The sequence below is a fragment of the Protopterus annectens genome, chromosome 12.part0 (genome assembly GCF_019279795.1).
Source record: "Protopterus annectens isolate FY-2018-M chromosome 12.part0, PAN1.0, whole genome shotgun sequence".
NCBI lineage: Eukaryota > Metazoa > Chordata > Ceratodontiformes > Protopteridae > Protopterus > Protopterus annectens.
In genome coordinates, this window is record NC_056746.1 from 141,234,498 (window position 1) to 141,252,738 (window position 18,241).

Consider the following 18,241-nt stretch of genomic DNA (forward strand, 5'->3'; position numbering starts at 1 on the left):
CTGATGCATCTTTTGATGAGGATCATCCTCTCCTCCTTTACAGATGTATCACCTTCAGTGCCTGGAAGCCAAAGGTTATGTCAGTTGCTTGCAAATATCATGCTATAAGTCACCTATTACTCAATTCCATTTCATTTCACACCCTTAGTAACCCCCTCTTTCACTAGTTCAGGAATTCAGACAACAGACACAGCCTGGAGTTATTACTGATAACTAGTTCATGTTTGACATCCATATAAATATTAACTGTGACTAAAAAAAAAAAAAAACTAGGACATTTTGCAGGGTCAAAATATTCCTTTCCCCTGTAGAAATAAATAAAAAAAAAGTTATTTCCTTACTTCGCTCTTAGACTAACCATAATTGTTCATTAACTTACTGCCACCAGAAACTAAAATACAAGCCTGAAATAGGATAATGCAGAATTTCTATATTTTCTGCAAGTTACAGAAAAAAAAAATTAAACACAGTCTTTCACCAAGTAGCCCATTCTGGCTTTGACTTAATCATCAACAATTCTCTACAGCGCTAGATTTTGTCTATAAGCCAATGTACACTGCCAAGTGTCCAACATGGGCCAAATAATTAATCTGGCATAAACTTTTGTGGAGTTTCTGATCCTCTACCCACTGTCTTGCAGTGTCCCTGAATCCACAAACAGGTATGGAGTTTCATGTTACTTACATTATGCAGATAAACTTTGGAACAATCTTCCCTTTAGACTAATGTCCATTTCAAAGAGTTGTTAACATGCAGCTGTGGCTTGTTTGTTCAGTGTTTCCACATGTGCTTTAACCTAATTAAATTCCATTTTTAAATGTGGTTGTATAGTCCAAATGTTTATTAGTAAGTAAACATGAAGAGTATTAGCTCAGATACATTTCTATTGCATCTACGCAATCATGCAAACGTAAATGGATATGTATTTCTCAGGTTATAAGCCTACACAATTAATGTGCCACTGTTTGATTTCTCCAAGTCTTTTAATACCATGACAGGAATGGACCCCGTTCCTAAGTCCAAGTATGATTAAAGTTCATGAAATTAGTATCTTTAACATTATCCAAAAGTACTCTTGACAGAACCTAAAATGTGCCCAAAACTGATGACTCCTGCAATTCATATGGAGTTACATATGTACCTGTAACATATCTAAACAAGACTGTACATTTTTTCTTTTTACACGACCCACTGTGCCTACTACAACTGGAACTGTCTGGGTATCCTCCTTTCACACTGCATGTAGAAACAAGGACAAATCCTGATATTTTCTGACTTTGTGTCTCTCTGTACAGAAGATATTAATCACTCAGTGTTAAAAATTTCGATGATCAATGCTACTTCTGTCTTCTTTTCATGGACCTGGTTTTCTGGCATCTATTTTTGAACTGCAGGGTGATCCCATGTGATATAAACTTCAACATTTTCTATGCTTTGTGGCTCATATTTCCAATGCTTCCCAGCCACTTCAGTACTGTAATGCTTGATTTTCCAATGCTTTCCAGCCACTTCAGTACTGTAATGCTTCATTTTCCAATGCTTCCCAGCCACTTCAGTATTGTAATGCTTCATTTTCCAATGCTTCCCAGCCACTTCAGTACTGTAATGCTTGATGATACCTAATGCAACAGTCTTGCCACATTATTATGCCTTACAGTATACAAGCACTCTATCAGTGTATTACACCCAGCGACAAGACGTGTGACCGTTTCCAATTCTGTTTTACAAAACCTGCATTTGTTTGTTTTTCCAACATGTTCAATGGACTTTGTAAACCAAAGTATATGTAGTCTACTATCCTGGGTACCCAATATTAACCTTTAGACTTTTGATCTAAATTCATCTCTACTTAACCATTCCTGTATCCGATCCTGATCGATATGAGGTTGCTCCAGGAGTTTTACGCACTTGCAACTATATTTATGTCTTTTCCAAATTTCTTGCCTTATCGGATCCCTCACCTTATATTATTTTGTTTTTGGCACATTCAGCTACTACCTGATGTTTGTCTACTTCTGGTTTGATTTCCATTCTCGCCAGACACAGACATGCTTCTGCTAAACTAAGCAAGAAAGTCATCTTAAACTTGTTCTCCTCATGTCTTAAAAGTTTCACTATCTTTGGATCTTGTGAGGTCAACAGATATGTTTGCAATCCCACAACTGTAGATCTATACATGAAATAAATTTCTAGGAAGCCCATACCTCCCACAGAACAGGGAATATATAATCTTGATATACACCAATTTTTATAAATCATTTGATAAGCATGAAACATTTTTCTCGTTTTCCTCTCCAACTGATCCACTACCTTTTGAGGCCAGTCAATCACTCCAAAACTGTAACACAGAACATGAAGAACAAATCGGTTTACAGCTTGGACTTTGTTCCTAGATATCATGGGTGTTTTCAGTATTAATTCTAGTCTACTAAAATATTCCTTACTAAGTTTTGTTTGTATTTGTTCATGTTTTACCTTGATCCTTCACCATCTCCCAAATAATTATACATTCCCTCCTGCTGAAGTTCCTTTATATCCCATTCCTGTCCCAGACTATTTTCTTTGTGCTGCAGCTTAACTGCTTTAAAGCTTGCTTTTGCACATTTATTAAGACCAAATGTCATTCTTATCATCTGAGAAAGTTTTGAACATTTGCAGCTGTGCTTTCAGCTTCTAATCTGATGAACAATACAGTTTGAAATCTTCCACAGAAAAGATTAGAAGTCTTAACGTTTTGCTGCTGTCTGGGAGTCAAATTGTAACTGTGACCTAATCTGTTAAGAAGACATCTTAATGGATTAAGGAGAAGACAGAAGAGCAATGGTGACAGTCACCCTGGAATATTCCCCTTTGAATTTTTATCTATGGGATAATAATCTGACATTTAACATGGCTTAGCTGCAAAGTGGTTTGCTACGGTTTCATGGTAACTGTAATATAATCAATCAACGTAGGGTATATCTTATACATCTGTAAGCACTCCTTTAGCCATGAATGTGGGATGCTGTCAAATGCATATTTTGTTTTGTAATTAATACAAGCAATACTTGGAGTCTTTCCCTTTTAACAATTATCCATCATTAATTTAAAAAAATGATCCTTGTTCCATACGGTTTTCCTTTAACCTTTGGCTCTACTGCCATGACAGAGATTTCTTCTAAATGACTATAAACTCTTGTCAGCATCAATTCCAGTACATAGTTTATAGAGGTTTACATTGAAAACCTAGAAACTGCATCGGTCGACCAGCATGTGGTCAACTTGCAGTTTTTAAGTCGGCAGAATGTCGAACCAAAATGCATCGACTACACTACAGCGAACAGGTAGTGTAAGCTCAGCATTTGGGTTTGACATTGTGCAGGGGGGGGTCGCGGTTCAGTGAGGAACAGGGAATTAGCCCATTTCCTCACTGTAGTGCGATCTCGGAGTTGGTATATTTAATGTGCATGGGGTGTGGGGGGGGGGTACAGGGGGACATAGCCCCCCTCCAAAATAGAATTAACGTATCGTTGACTGTACAGTTTAACGGTATGTTAATTTGTATAACAGGAGGTGAGTGACATCACCTTCTGCTATATCGAATACATCGAACCACGGCTGTCAATATATTCATTTTCGCTTTGGTTTATTTTTCAGCATTCTGAATTCAGCATTTCGGGTCGACATTTTAAACGGTCGACCGAAGCGTATTCAAATTGTCAACAGTAAATCATTTATACATTGTTGGAAGGCACATTATTGGTCTATAGTTTTTAGGACAGCTTGCAGGTTCACTCTTAAGGAGTATCATTTTTTCTGCTGTTAACCAGGTTGGCATATGTTTGCGGGGTGTGCATATAAGTAGTTCTTTCTTAGGGCTAAATCTTTGTGTAACTGTGTAAATACTTTTAGACAGAAGTTATTAAGTACTGCATCTGGTCCAGTTAGCTTTTCTTAATTTTGTTTCAATTCTCTGGCCGTTAATTCTTCCCATTTCATATCCTATACATTTGAACTTTACGGTTTCTTTTACCTGTTCTATCCATTCAGCATCTTCATTATGTTACACATGGTCTTCATAGATATTTATACAAAACATACCCATTTCTTCTTTTTTGGTGGTGTTTCTATTCCCCTTGCTTTGTTTCCCAATTCTCTATAAAACCTTTTTGGATCATCAATGAATTGCTTATTTTGTACTTTTCATTTATATTTATCTGCATTATCTTCTACATTTTTCAGCGTGTGCTAATATCTTTAGTTTATTGTTTGCAATGGCGCATGACAGATCCTGATCTGATCTAATACTGTGCACTGCTTTTATCACATCTATCTTTCCAAGTTATTTTTGTTGATCTATTTCTTCTTGTATACTCATCTAAATGTGACACTTCCTATCTTAATTGCTTTATAGTTTTCTCTGATATTGCCCTGATGATATTTGAGTTCTTATTTCCCGTATTGCCACGTATTTTTATGGTAAGACTATCGGTTATTAATTTTGTTGCATGTAATGTAGCATATTTACTTCTGTTATATCATGTGAATTCCTGTTAACAGTCAGTTACTGTTTTCATTTATCAGATTTCTAACATTTTTTGTCTTACAGACTTTCTCCTCTTTTATTGATCTTAATACGGCTATCCATCTCTATTAAATTGAGCAACTCTTCCCTTACATCTTTTAATTCTAAATTCAGGGCACAATCTTTATACTCAGTTTCCTGCAAGCATTGTACACCGAAAGTTCCAAAATGCCTTCCTCTGACATTCTCTTCAGCTGCATCCTGTGTCATCCGTTACTCTTTCTTATGGGAACTTACTGACCTATCACTCTACAACATTGACTGTGCCACACTTGCCACTGTTTCCTGTTCCTTCTTTTGCTGTGCAATTCCAAATGAACTTTTGTACTGGTTTCCTACTGAAGGCTCCAGAGTATCTTCATGTGACAACTGATGGTTTCTGTTCCACTTGTTTCTCCTTAATTTGGGGACTCACTGTTCCATCATTCTGTTATGTTACCAGAGTTGGATTTTCTACATGAAATCCTTCACTTCGCAAGTAATCCATAACTTCAGTTTCTCTTTCTTTAACTTCTCCATTATTAATCCTCTTTTCTACCCCCCCCCCTTTGCTTCCTTATTTTTTGTATTGTAAATTTTTCCATATCAGGGTGCCTTTACCTATATTTTTCTTCAGATATCTTTGGTGCTGTTTTTTGTACGGATTAGTTTTGCTTTCTCCTTTGAATAAGTATTACAGCGCATTAAACCTCTTTCTTTCCCATATGCACATTTCTTCTTCAGATGTACACTGCTCCACCCAGGGACTCATTGTTCTATCATGCTGTGACATAACCTGTGTTAGGCTTTCTACACTAAATCTTTTACTTCACAGGCATTCCATAACTTCAGCTTCTATTTAACTTCTACTTTACTTGTCTTCTGTTTTACACTCCCCTTTTGTGATCTTTTTTGTATTTTGAAATTTTCCATATCTGGGTGACTTTGCCTGTAGTTCCTAAATATCTTTGGTACTGCTTTTTTGTATTGATTAATTTGGCTTTCTACTTTGCCTGAAAATTACACCATAACGGATCTCTTTCTGTCCCATGTCCCTGTCAGTTTTTGTGAACTACTACTTCCTTCTACAAGAGGAGGTCATCCTCCTCCTGAGCTTGGCCTAACTTCATTATATGTAGGAATGATTCCATGTCTTGAGGATCCTATACTGTAATTTTTTTCTACTCCTGGTACCGTTGCACCTACCAGAGATGAAAACTTTGTCCTGGGACATATGCTACATGAAATACAGTCTAAATATCAGTGTTACCTTGGTGAGGTCTTGTAAAAATAGGGTTCACCTCGTGAAGGTATTCACGAAGACTTGAGGATGAATTCAGTTCCAGCAATACTACTCTCCTTTGCTTGCTAATCTTATCTCTCCATCCAGGCACTGTGTCTCCTATATGCGCAAGTCTATTTTCACTATATTTTATATACGTTTTGAGCTTTTCAATGTAGGACTCCATTAAAAATGCTCTACTTCCTGATTGCCATTCCTAGTAGACAAATGTAAACAAACTGGTCATTTGATTTATAGTTCTAAATCACGAGTCTTTCTCACTGACGTCATAAAAATAGAAATTGAGAGAGCAGCGAGGCACAAGTTGAAAGGGCCAAAATAAATGCCTTTTAATATATAATGTTGAAAGAACAGAGGGCCAGATGTAGCCATGTTGTGAAAGAATGGAAGAAGTCAAAGACTGGCAAATAAGCAGAGCCTGAGCAATGGCGGAATGATCACACCAAACCTTTTCATTAATCAGGTTTGACACAAAATATATTGGATGTTGCAACAGTTTTTCCAGCATTTCCTTTTGCATCCCTTACTACCACAATCTACACTGACATTGTACAACCTTTCAATGACAAATTGCGTTACATTTAACTCAATTCATTAAACATGTTCATAAAACTGCTGGTGTAAAAATGATGCTATCATTAAAGAAGACCAAATATACAGAGATACAGGAGTGAATACCTTGTCTTACAGAAAGCAAGGAAAGGATGTGCCCAAGACATCAAGGAAGAAAAAAATACAAAAAGGAGAAGGAGAAGGTGGAAATGGTCACTTTAAAAGGGTTAATGTCCAGGGACCAGATGAGTGGCCTTTCAGGGTCCTCGGGAGTCTGGCAAGCATCAAAGTGGATCCTCAAGAGAACAGATCTAGTCCACAGATGCTTCTACCTAGGAAATGAATTCAGGAAGAAGGAAGGAGAATTGATTTAGGAAATCATGGATCTGTTAGCCTTTAAGAGCAAGAGTGAAGTTCATGGAAAAATTACTGATGGAAAGTCTCATTTACTTACAATCTACAAGACAACCAACAGGAGTTCATGGTTAAGAACGGTCTGGAAAGCATGATTCTATTTTATGAGTGGGTTGCAGAATATGACAAATGGACACACCAGATGGCATGATTTACCTTTCATTAAAAATCCCAGAGAGACAAATTGCTAGGAAAATGCAGGGAATAAGTGTAAACATGAGTTTAAGGAACTGGATTTTGCATTATAGAAGGGCAGATACAGAATAATTCTGATTAATGTTATAAACAAGGAACTGACTAATGAATTATCATAGGGTCAGTTCTGAATACAGGACTCATAGCACACCAAACCTATGACGGAACAAAGAACAGGCTTGACAATTTCACAGATAACAAAATATGAACCACTGGAGGGTGCTAGAGAATAGGGGAGAGACTAAAAAGGACTAAGAAAGGTCAACAAACTGGGTAGAAAAACAGCATTTCAAGTTCAATTCATGTGGATGCAAAATACTGCACCCTGATGACAGCAACCTAGCAAAAATGGCCAGTGAAGCACAGCAGACAGGAAGAAAATCATGGAGTGATCATCACACTTTGATTGCTCCACCTGCAGCAGAGGAGATTTTGGCAGTACAGGCAAACAGAATGCTCAGTTGTAGACTCATGCAGAAAGACTCCAAAGTAAAGCCGGAATCCTTCCACTGCTCTGCATCTTAATCAAGCCATACCATGAGTAGTGCACATAGTTCTGGAGGCTATTGGGGGGGGGGGGCATCACCCTTACAGCAGCCAGGGTGCCTGTCACTACAGACCAAAAAGAATGTGGGGCAATTCTGTGGCATACAGGCACAGTCCAGGTTATGTTCCAAATGACCTGTGTTCAAGTACAAGCAAATGAATCTGGTACAGCTGGATGGGGGGTAGGGTAGGAGCTGGAAGAGACCAAATTCAAAAAGAGATGTGAGGGATTATGAACTTAACCAACAGTTTATGCTGGCATTCAAAAAGAACAGTACACTTTTCTGACTAATCCAAAACATCTAAGAGAAAAACTTTAAAGAATATAAAAAGACCATTTTAATCTATCCCGCATTATATTTTGTGGGAATCTTAATCCTCAAATAATTCTATAACTGATGACACTTCCTCAGCGTCAGAATCAAAACAATGGACAATGTTCACATCTACCACCTACACAAAGACTTATTATGTATAAACATTTGCGGGCCCTTTAAAAGATCGGGCAGCTGGTGCAGAGGGTTAGGGCTATGAGCTGCAGTGCTGTGCTACAGCATTTGGTTCTCTTAGCTCTCATCTACCTACTGTGTGACTGTGAGTAAATCACTTAACCAGCCATTGTTCCCGTTACCCCTGAAAAGGGGCTTTGCGTCCAGTGATCCTACCTGGCTAACAATGGGGGGTTTTTTTTGTTTTTGTTTTTTTACTTAACCCAGGTAAGTTCAGGTACAGAAAATGTTTACTTACACCAAACAGATTTGGATTTTTGCCAAATGATGAGGAAAAGGAAGGTAACCGAGAAAAAAAATGGCAATACAATGAGTTGGCAAAATTAAAAAAAAATCTTTACATAGTACTTTCACAGAAGTGTTGGAAGGGGCAAATGGTTGTAACTAAGGAAATGACCCTTTTGTGATGGGACATAGGATATGAATTGCCTAGACACAGTAAGGCCTAATTAAGTTTTATGTTAATGGCTGGCAAAAAAGCAATTGCTAGAAAATGGAAAACAAAATTGTTTCCCAACATAAAGAAGTTCTGGATACTGTAAAGGAAATAGGGAGATAAAAGAAACTGAGGCAAGATCTTTAAAAAAGGGAAGAAGCAAATATCACACAAACAAGTGGAATTTGCTGGAATAATATATGCTGAATGATGTTCAGGACGTAGAGCAAAATTTATGGGCAGGCACTGAGCAACTGATGTAATACTGGAACGAATGAAAATAGTTAAAAATAAAACAAGTATACTGCACAGCAATAACAGAAATATTTTCTCTTCTATTAATGTACATGAACCCATGTTACAGATCAAAATGCAATTTAAATTAAAGTTATGTACCCAATTTTCAGCTAGAGCGTCTTCTGTGTGGAGACATGTGTGAATGGGCGTACCTTCGTTGAAGGTTGTGCATCAGAGATGGCAACTCGGCACATAAAAATCTACTGTCAATCATTAGTGGACCGGAGTTCTGCTGTGGCGACCCCTAACCGGGAAAAGCCGAAAGACAACAACCCACCATAACTATGGACTTGTACTGTCCATTTTCATTCTTCCTCAACTATTGGGTCTCGGATCCAACCTTGGATCAGACTTGGATGCATTTACAAGTCTCTCAGACTCTCAGATCCAACCCTTGAACTCTTCCTTTTACCCATAATACTCCGGTCGCCTACAATACCTCAAACTGAGTTTGCTGAATTAAACTAACCATAGGCTAAAGACAAAGGTAAGGCTAGTACAGAAAAGACTGGGGCTCAAACCTGGATCAGAGGTTTCACAAGAACCAAAAAGTCACTCCAGGAGCTAAAAGGAAGGGAGATGGAGGGTGAGGGTTTGAAGAATGAAAAATGGACAACACAAATGCACAGTTATGGGGAGTACATAAGTTTATTATCTCATGTTGTTCTTTTTATTCATTCCTCAACTATTGGGACAGAGTCCCCAGCTACATGAACTTGGGTGGCCCTCATGGAAGGATGTTCAGGAGTACTGCAGAATCAAAGGCAGCCCTGTTTCGGGGAGTCAAATCCAATTTGTAATGAGCAATAAAGGTATGAGCATTTGACCAGGTAACTACTGCACAATGTCAACAGAATTTCTAGACCAGAAGGCTGAAGATGTAGCCAAGGACCTGGTGGAGTATGCTTTAGGGGATTGTAAACAAAGGAAATGCAATCAGTAAGCCATTTAGCTAAGGTAATTTTGAAAAATGAACCCAATTTGTTTGGGAAGAAAGAGACCAATAATTGCTCAGACTTTCTGAAATCTTTTGTTCTATGGAGGTAAAAACAGAGTTGTCTGTACATGCAAAAGATAAAGCATGTGTTCACCTTTGTTAGCAAAGGTAGGGGAAAAAACAGGCAAAATAAATGGCTTGTTTAATATTCATCTCTGTGGCTACTTTACGCAAGTAAGAGACTGGTCCATAAGGTAACTTTGTCTTTGTGGAGGATGGGATATGGATATTTGCAAGAGAGCCTGGAGTTCAGAAACTTGTCTCGCAGATGTGATGGGCTCCAGAAAAAATATTTTTCCAGGGAAATTTCTTATTACTTATACTACTACAATCTTCTCTTCACCAGCTTGTACTGACCCCACACCATTTCATACCCTATTCTATCTAACCTAAACTCAAACTCTTATTGCATACTTAATCCACCTACCTCTGAATCTGTATCTCTTTTGCTATCCCTTACTAACTACTGCTCCCGCTGATTTCCTTGCAACATCTTCCTGCATTTTAATATGTGAATACAACAAATAATGACAATTTATCTAGACAAATGTACAAGATCATTCTTACTTTCTTTTGGACTCTCTTACTAATCAATTGTTTAAAACATCATTCATTTCCAGCTGAAACCAATTTCCTGAGTCTTGTTAATATTTGCACACCGTTGCTCATTGGACATCTACTCTCTATTATTATATACTATTGCATTACATTTGTATGATACTGTTCAATACTGTAAAAGCTTTAGATCTAGTTTATGTAATGGTGCTTTTCACCCTGGGCCTCCACTGAAAATGGGTTTCTAACCCAGTCAGACTTTCCCAGTAACCAAATGTCAAATAAATAAAATAAACAAACATTTGAACCATCAGCTAAATCTGATTTAAAGGAACTCTGAGTTAAACTTTGTAGTACAGTTGTCAAATCTCAGGGCAGGTTAGAGTCCTTCGCTGGGGGCCTAAGAAAAAATGTACTTTTAAGAAAGGCCTTGGAGAATTTTGAAGAAGCAAATGAAAAAGCATTAGTAACAAAAGATTCTTGGTGCTAAAAATTAGACATTGCTGCTGACTGCACTTTGATAGTAGAGAAACAGCTCCTTCTTGAAAAATAGATGCTAAAAACTCTAGGATAACAGATGTAGGAGCAATGAAAGGATGCAAATCTCTCTGGAGAGCTAAACATTTTTTTCCATTTACTTTTGTAGAGCTTCCTGGTGGAGGCCTTGTGGGAAGATAAAATATCTGTCAGACCAGGGAAGAAAGCCTGGGCTATCAGTGGAACTGGAGAACACGCAATCAGGTTGAGGCCTGTAATGTCCAGGTGATCCATCCCCTTGGGATGAGAAAGAAGATCTAGACTGAGGTCCAGTATCCATAGTGGATATCAAAGGTGAGACCAAAGGAAAGAGAACCACAGTTGATAAAACCAAAAAGGGGCAAGGAGGATAACCTTGCCCTTCAGCAGAAGTACTAAGAATTTGGGAATTAGAGAAACCAGAGGATAAGTGTAAAGGAGACTGCAGGTCCAAATACAGACTGCAGCATCTCTTAGTGACTACCATGGAAGGGAGTTCAGGTAAAAAAAACCTGCTACACTTGTTGTGGGGAGATGCAAAGAATTACAAAAAGATTGACCCCCATCAACAGAAAATGACACTGATTGATTGAGATACCACTCGTGAGGCAACAGAATGGACCTGCTGTGTTTGTCTGCTAGCACACTGGATCTCCCTGGTATGTGCATCGCCATAAGAAAGCATTTGGAGGAGTAGACTCACTGCCACACTCTTGCTGCCTCTCGACTCGACAAAGGGGATAAAATCAGGTGCCCCTGTTTCTTGATGTACCAAAAAAGTGACATGTTATTGGTTTGAAGTGCAGACCCAAAAAGAAGGGCATCCTGGAAGGCCTGCAATGCTAGGATAACTGCTCTCATCTCTAGGACACTGATGTGCAAATTGGTCTCTTCTGTGGACCATGTGCCTTGGACTGTCTGGCCCAAGAAATGCCCCCCCCCCCTCCAGTTAGGATGCATCCATGGTTACCATGGCTATTGAGGGTGGAAGAACAAGATGGCAGCCTTGGGAAACTTCATTTAACTGAATCTGCCAGCGTAGGCAGCCATTGCTTACATTACCATACAGATCCATCACTGCACTGCCTTAAAAAAAATCTTTCATGGCCAGAAGGTCATAATCAACTCCTACTTCCTCAACTCCACCTCACATACTCTGTTCTAAAACAAATCCCACCCGCTACCCTGTTCTCTCTACCTTAATCTTTCCCTACACTTCCAAACATTATCACCGCAGCTCAGGCAAAAATCTTCTTGAAGTCTATAAGCCTACAAAAACTGGTAAACTTCTGTGCAGTCATTCTGTTTCTAACACCAGTAATAAACTCCCTCTGGACCTCAGATCTATCACTAAATTTTATTTTTAAAAAATCCTTAAAAGACTACATGTAACAAGTGGGCCTGCCCCTGTCCTACCCCCACCTGACCTTTTCCTCCCCAACTTCCTCTCTCTCTTCCCTTTCTGTATTATACTAACCTGATCCCAACATGTCTAAGAGCATAATTATATTATTTTTATGCACAAGGAAAATTAGTGAATTTAGTTACTAGACTACTTAACCTGGTTTACCTTTTGCTAATGTAATTCAAGCACATATCCTGTTTGCTTATGTTACTGTTTAAATCTTTGTAAAAAAATTTGACCCTCCATACTCTGTTCACTTGAAATCTGAATTTTGCACTTTTTTTTTATTTTTAATCTTAATCTGAATTTTGTACTTGTTTTACTTTTTAATAAGTTGTACAAGTATTTATGTTTTTTTTACTTGCTTATGTCTAGAGCTTTTCTCCTCAGATCTCTGCTGAAAAAGGGCTTCTTGCCCAGCCAGATTAACCCGGTCAACAAATGTCAAATATATAAATAAAATAAAATGAAATGCTCATGTAAGCTTGATTGGCAAGGTCAAGGGACAGCAAAGAATTTACTACTGAACAACTAGAGTCCATTGAAGAATGTGCATATAAAAATGGGCCATGCTAAGCAAGATTATGGTAGCTGCCATTAACCCTTAGGCCTGAAGAACAAGTCTGGCTGATGGAGAAGGATGTAAGACTACTTGCTTCACTTGACAGTACTTGGTATGATAGATGGGAGGCTGACTGTGTTTAACTGAGCAACTATGAACTCCAGGCTCTGAGCATGCTGAAGATGAGACTTATAGATGTTGATTGAGATGCCTAGGGATTCACATAACTAAAGTAAATAGTCCCTGGATTTCTCTAGAAGATGCATGGTTGGGGCAGTTAGGAGCCAGTTATCTAGTTATGGAAACCCTTGGAATCCCAGCAGTCTCTAGTGAGCTGCTACCACTGCGATGCATTTCGTAAACACCCTGAAGGAGGCTGTAGTCAGACCAAATGTCAGGGCTCTGAAATGGTAGTAACTGGCCCCCAGCTGAAAGAGCAGAAATCTTCAGGATCATCTATTCATCTTGATGTGATGGTATGCATCCTGAAGACTGATGGAGCACATCCAATCGTCCTTGCACAAATATGGCAAAATGGGCTAAACCGTGACCATGCGGAACTTTGACGTCTTTATAAATTGATTCAATTTGCAGAGGTCCAGAATTGGTCTCCGGTCCCTTGTGGCACTAAAAAGGATCTTGACTAAGTTCTGATCCTTTCTGGTATGGAGGGACCTCCTGGATGAAACTCTCGTCTAGCAACATTTGAATTTCTTGAGTTGCTGCCTCCCTCTGACTGGGTGAACGTTGGGGAGTCTTTCCCTTTTGTCTGGGGGAATTTGAGAAAATGGCATGAAATAATTTCTGGATATTATTTTTTGCACCCAAGAATCTTTTGTTGTTGATGCCCAGGCATCTGGGCGCAGAGACAAGCACCCTCTGACTGCCTTCAGCGGTGGGCAATTGGGTAACCTTTCAGGAGCAATAAAAGGGTCTAGCCAAAAGGCATTCCTGGCTCCACAGGCCTCTCCTCCTGCAAAGATGAACTCCCTCCCTCTGCCTCTGGAGGAGAAATCCCCATGTGAATCTTGGAAAGGACCCTGGGATTTACAGGACCACATTTTCTTACCTCCTCATTAATTCCTGGAAAAGGATCATTGTGGAGTAGAAAAATCCATCTCTAAAGCAAACAAGGTCTTTCTATCCTGTTCACTTCAGGAAAGCATATCCTTAACAGTGGGGTCAAACAAAGATGATCATCAAAAGTAGCACTGATGAAGGAAGACTTGAAAGGCTCCACAAAATCACTCAAGTGCATCCAGGCATATCTCCTAATGGCTATGGCTGAACCTGCTGCCTGTCAGGAACATTCAGCAACATGGGAAATTAACCTCATGGACACATTAAAGATGGTTAGAAGAGGTGACCAGTTGTGAAGAAGACTTCTGGAAGTCCTCCACAGATGGATTTGTATAGCTCTAGTCAAATCCCACTTGTAGCCTAATGAAATGTGCTAAGCATTTCAGCAATCATAAGGTAAGGGACACTGAGGTAAAATGCTCTTCCTAAATCTGTCCAACACCCTGGACTCTCTGTTGGGGAGATGAACAGAGAAGCTCTGCCAGCTCCTTTGTTGTGGCTGCCACCACAACCATGGCATCTATATTGCCCCAGTGTGGCCTATCTTTATGGGGATCAAAGAATATCAGGATGATGAGGAATGGGTTCTACAGTACCCAGTTCCTTCCACACACGGTGAGAGAATAGATCTATAAGCTTATCAGCTAGGGAAGTTGCCCAAGATGCAGCTGGACTAGACCCAAAAGCTTCCAGAATCACTGACTCTTTCTGTGCAGGGGAATTGGAGGACCATCCACCTTTCTGCTTGAGAATTTCTTAGATGTCCCAAAAGGAGAGGTCCTCTGGTGAAGATCTTGGAGACTCGTTCCCTTCCCTTCACTGAGGTGACTGACTTCAGTGAAAGACTCCTGAAAGGATTTTATGCGTCTCCTCTTGCATGTTCTATTATGAGGAACCTCCTTCAGTGGGATGGACCTGGGGAGGTGTTTCAGTGGAGAAAGTCCTTGACGGGACTGTCTAGATGCTTGAAAGAGCTGTCTTCCCATGTGCGACAGGTCTGAGGAGATCAGAGCTCAGACCTGATGGTGGCAGGGCTGTATGTTCCGAGGAAGAGAGCATAGCCGTGTCTCTTGGATGAGAGAAGACCCTCTCCACCACCTCAAAGGCAGGAGGAGTGGGACAAGTAGTAGTTGGCCGTAAAAGAGCCAAAGTAACAGATGTCACCATGCCCCAACCCTGCTTGGATCTTTGCCACAAAGTGGAAGTCAGACCCAAACTGTCCAATGTCAAAACCCCAAGGTGGAAGAACGGCTCTGACAAACTTCGAGTGGAATGCAGCCCCCCCCCCCCCCGATCCAGCTCGGAGACTTATCCTGGTCCAACAGAATCAGTGATGAACAAATCAGGGAAATTGTCAGAGTCGAAGACCTAGCTGCCTTCGGATCCAATGCTAACACTCTTGGGATTCCCAGATCAGAAGGCGCTGAAATAGCCAATCGGATTGGAGAAGGAGAAATCACAATATGGGAAACAGAAGGGAGGCTCATAGATCCAATGGGAGACAGAGCCATAACTCCCATCTGAATCTGAGCTCGGAGAAACTTGTTCATCCTCCTACTCGCTTTGGCTTCAGAAGTCTGTGTTACAAACAGGACAAAAGCACTTAATCTTTAATAAATCATATTTATTTTATAATGCCTTGCGTGTTTGTCGCTACATCAGTTGGAGCTTTTGTGTCAGTAGTCTGTTCCTGGTATATTTGTCAAAATTTGCCAGTTCATTAGCAACTTAACCAAACATGAGGTCCACTGCCTACCATGGAGAAGTATTTGTGGTCACCTAGCTCTCAACATTCTATTCATATTATGGTCATTAACATTTTGAAGCTGTTGTATGTTACTTGCAACCCCAATCCTGATCACAAATAATAACGTGCAACAGAAATCACTGTTTTGTACTACTCCTAACTTGGTTATAAACCATGCTGTAGTGCAATTCTTGTGAGTGTGGCAATAAGGCCTTCTTAGTCTATGAATCTAAAGATCTACAAAGCTCTCTTACCTCATTTCAAATATCCCGAAACACAAATTACATACATCAGAAAAATTATTAATGTCCTTCTCTTGTTTTGGGGGGAGGGGAGTAGCATGATCTGCTTGTACTCAATTTTTTTTTTTGTAATGTATTTAGACCTATATCTGTACATAGTATGACAGGTCTGCTTAACTGTTTTATACCAGTTTTATCCAAGATGCTTCTTTTGCATTTCTACTTAATAGATTTAATGTTTTCTTCAAACTAGGTCGTGGCTGGAACCAGCTCTTCTGGTCCAGTCATAGGCAGATTTAGTTCAATGATGAGAAACCGTAATTTTATGATGGGAAAAAGTGCTTTGCAATACCTTCTTACTACACTGACAAGATGGCTGAAGAAACTGACAAATGAGGAAAAGATGACGGACAGAAAGAAGGAAGGGGGTAGCCGTGAAGGAAGTACAGATCACATGGAACCAAACTAAATGATGATAATTCCCAACACTTAAATGTTGATATGGGTATCCAATTTATTAAGCAATAATTACATTTCAGCCATCTGCCAAAGCTTTCAATCGACATGTGGAATTCAAACACGTCTTATCAAATATCAAAAGACTAAACTAGTGACTAATAAGCTATGCAACTGTATCACACCTGCAGTTTGAAGTATGCAATCATCTGTCCGCTATTTCTATTTTTGTTTTGGAGCTTTTCTCCCCAAGCCTCCACTGAAAAATGGGCATTAGCATTCCCAACAGACAAAAGCAAATAAGCAACACTAGACCTCTAAGGATAATATACATATATAGGATGACAAGGATTGTTTCACTCGCTAAATTAAATTATGGCCAAGGTAAAAGCAAAATTGTACTTTTTTCTTGCAGTCTACTTACAGATTTTGAAAGCAATCTTCACAAATTATCAAAGCACTTCTCAGAATTTGCTACTTGTCATCTGCTTCTAAAAAGAAACTATTGTAAACACAACTTACACAGCCAATGGAGTAACTCACCTGTACCATGCTGCTGATGACCATTGGAAGCATGTTTAAAGGGAAGCGAAGGATGTTGAATAGGGCTAAGGAAACGAAAGCAGTCTGAGCATCCAGAACATTCTTATCGTCTATCAACACATACACAGTAAAGGTCGACAAGGCAACCTGAAAGAAACCAGTTTTTATTTTGCAAGTAGAGCAGATATTGTACAGGATGTCAACTGCAAACGGAACCCCAAATACTTCACAAAACAAGTGATAAAAATATGAACTCATCTCAATAACATTATCTTTCAAGATGGCAGCCCTGATAAGCCCCACTAACATCCAGTGGACTGACCCCTTGCTACTCAAATGATTTTTTTAACCACCTGAGATTATAAACAGGAATAGTACAGCTTCATCTCTGCAATTCAGATGTGACTGCATTTAAAAAAAAATCTGGCTCACACCTTTATAGTTCTGCATCTCATACATAAAGAGTATATGTAAAATGGGTTGGGAAAGTTGAGGGCAAATAAACCAGAGAAGACTATCTTATTAACCACATCATAGAACAAATTCAAGCAAACTTATTTGAAAGTTAACAATTTCTCTGAAAAATGTCCAAGGATGAAAAGCTGCCTGAAGTATGCAATATTACATTAAGTGGTCCAGTGTTCATAGCACAAGTTGAGTTCGGTCTATGCTAAGGGCAGTCCACCTGATTAACTTTTTCCAAAGGCAGCGATATGATACTCAGAGGGGTGTGAATAGCTGGAGATAATGTATTTCTTAACACTTGATGCTTAAAAATACAAGACTAAGTCACAGTAGCCACGAGTTATGAACTGAAACACCTTTATTCCGCTAATTAGAATCAAGCGTTTTCGCTCCTATAAAGCTGGAGCTTCATCAGCATACAAAAGACAACACTTCAAGTGATTTTTAAAACCTTCTAAAGTGACGGATGTTGATGTCACTTCCTGTATATACAAAAACATGCTTTAAATCTAAATCAGCACCTTTAAGAATTTAAAATGATAAAACATCTTAGTGTTAAAGAAGCTTTTATACAAGAAATTATTTATGTAAAAAATCAATCTTGTATATATATATGTTATATATAATATATAAGAAGTATATAAAATGTATAGGAAGTACAAAAAACAATGCAGGCAAAAGTAAACAATTTCACAACAGCCCTCCCTATCTGTAGATCCATAGGGGAGACACCTCATAACCCCCTAAAAATGTGTATTAATATTTGTAGTATTAGTGATACCCATGTCAGCTCATTACTCTGAAAGACAGCCTATCTTGGGTAAAAATGAAAATAAAAGAGAAGAAAAAATAAAAAATAAAAAATATATGAAGAGAAT

At 39.0% G+C, this 18,241-nt stretch overlaps 1 protein-coding gene across 2 annotated transcripts in view; it reads right to left on the reverse strand.

Annotated features, from left to right (window-relative positions):
* Positions 1 to 18,241, reverse strand: part of ABCC1 (ATP binding cassette subfamily C member 1) — a 1,301,041-nt gene that overhangs the window by 672,078 nt on the left and 610,722 nt on the right. For both annotated transcript variants that reach the window (XM_044089159.1, XM_044089158.1), the window contains exon 13: positions 16,899 to 17,045. In XM_044089159.1, coding sequence (XP_043945094.1) covers positions 16,899 to 17,045 — 147 coding nt within the window. The remainder of the gene's footprint in view (positions 1 to 16,898; positions 17,046 to 18,241) is intronic.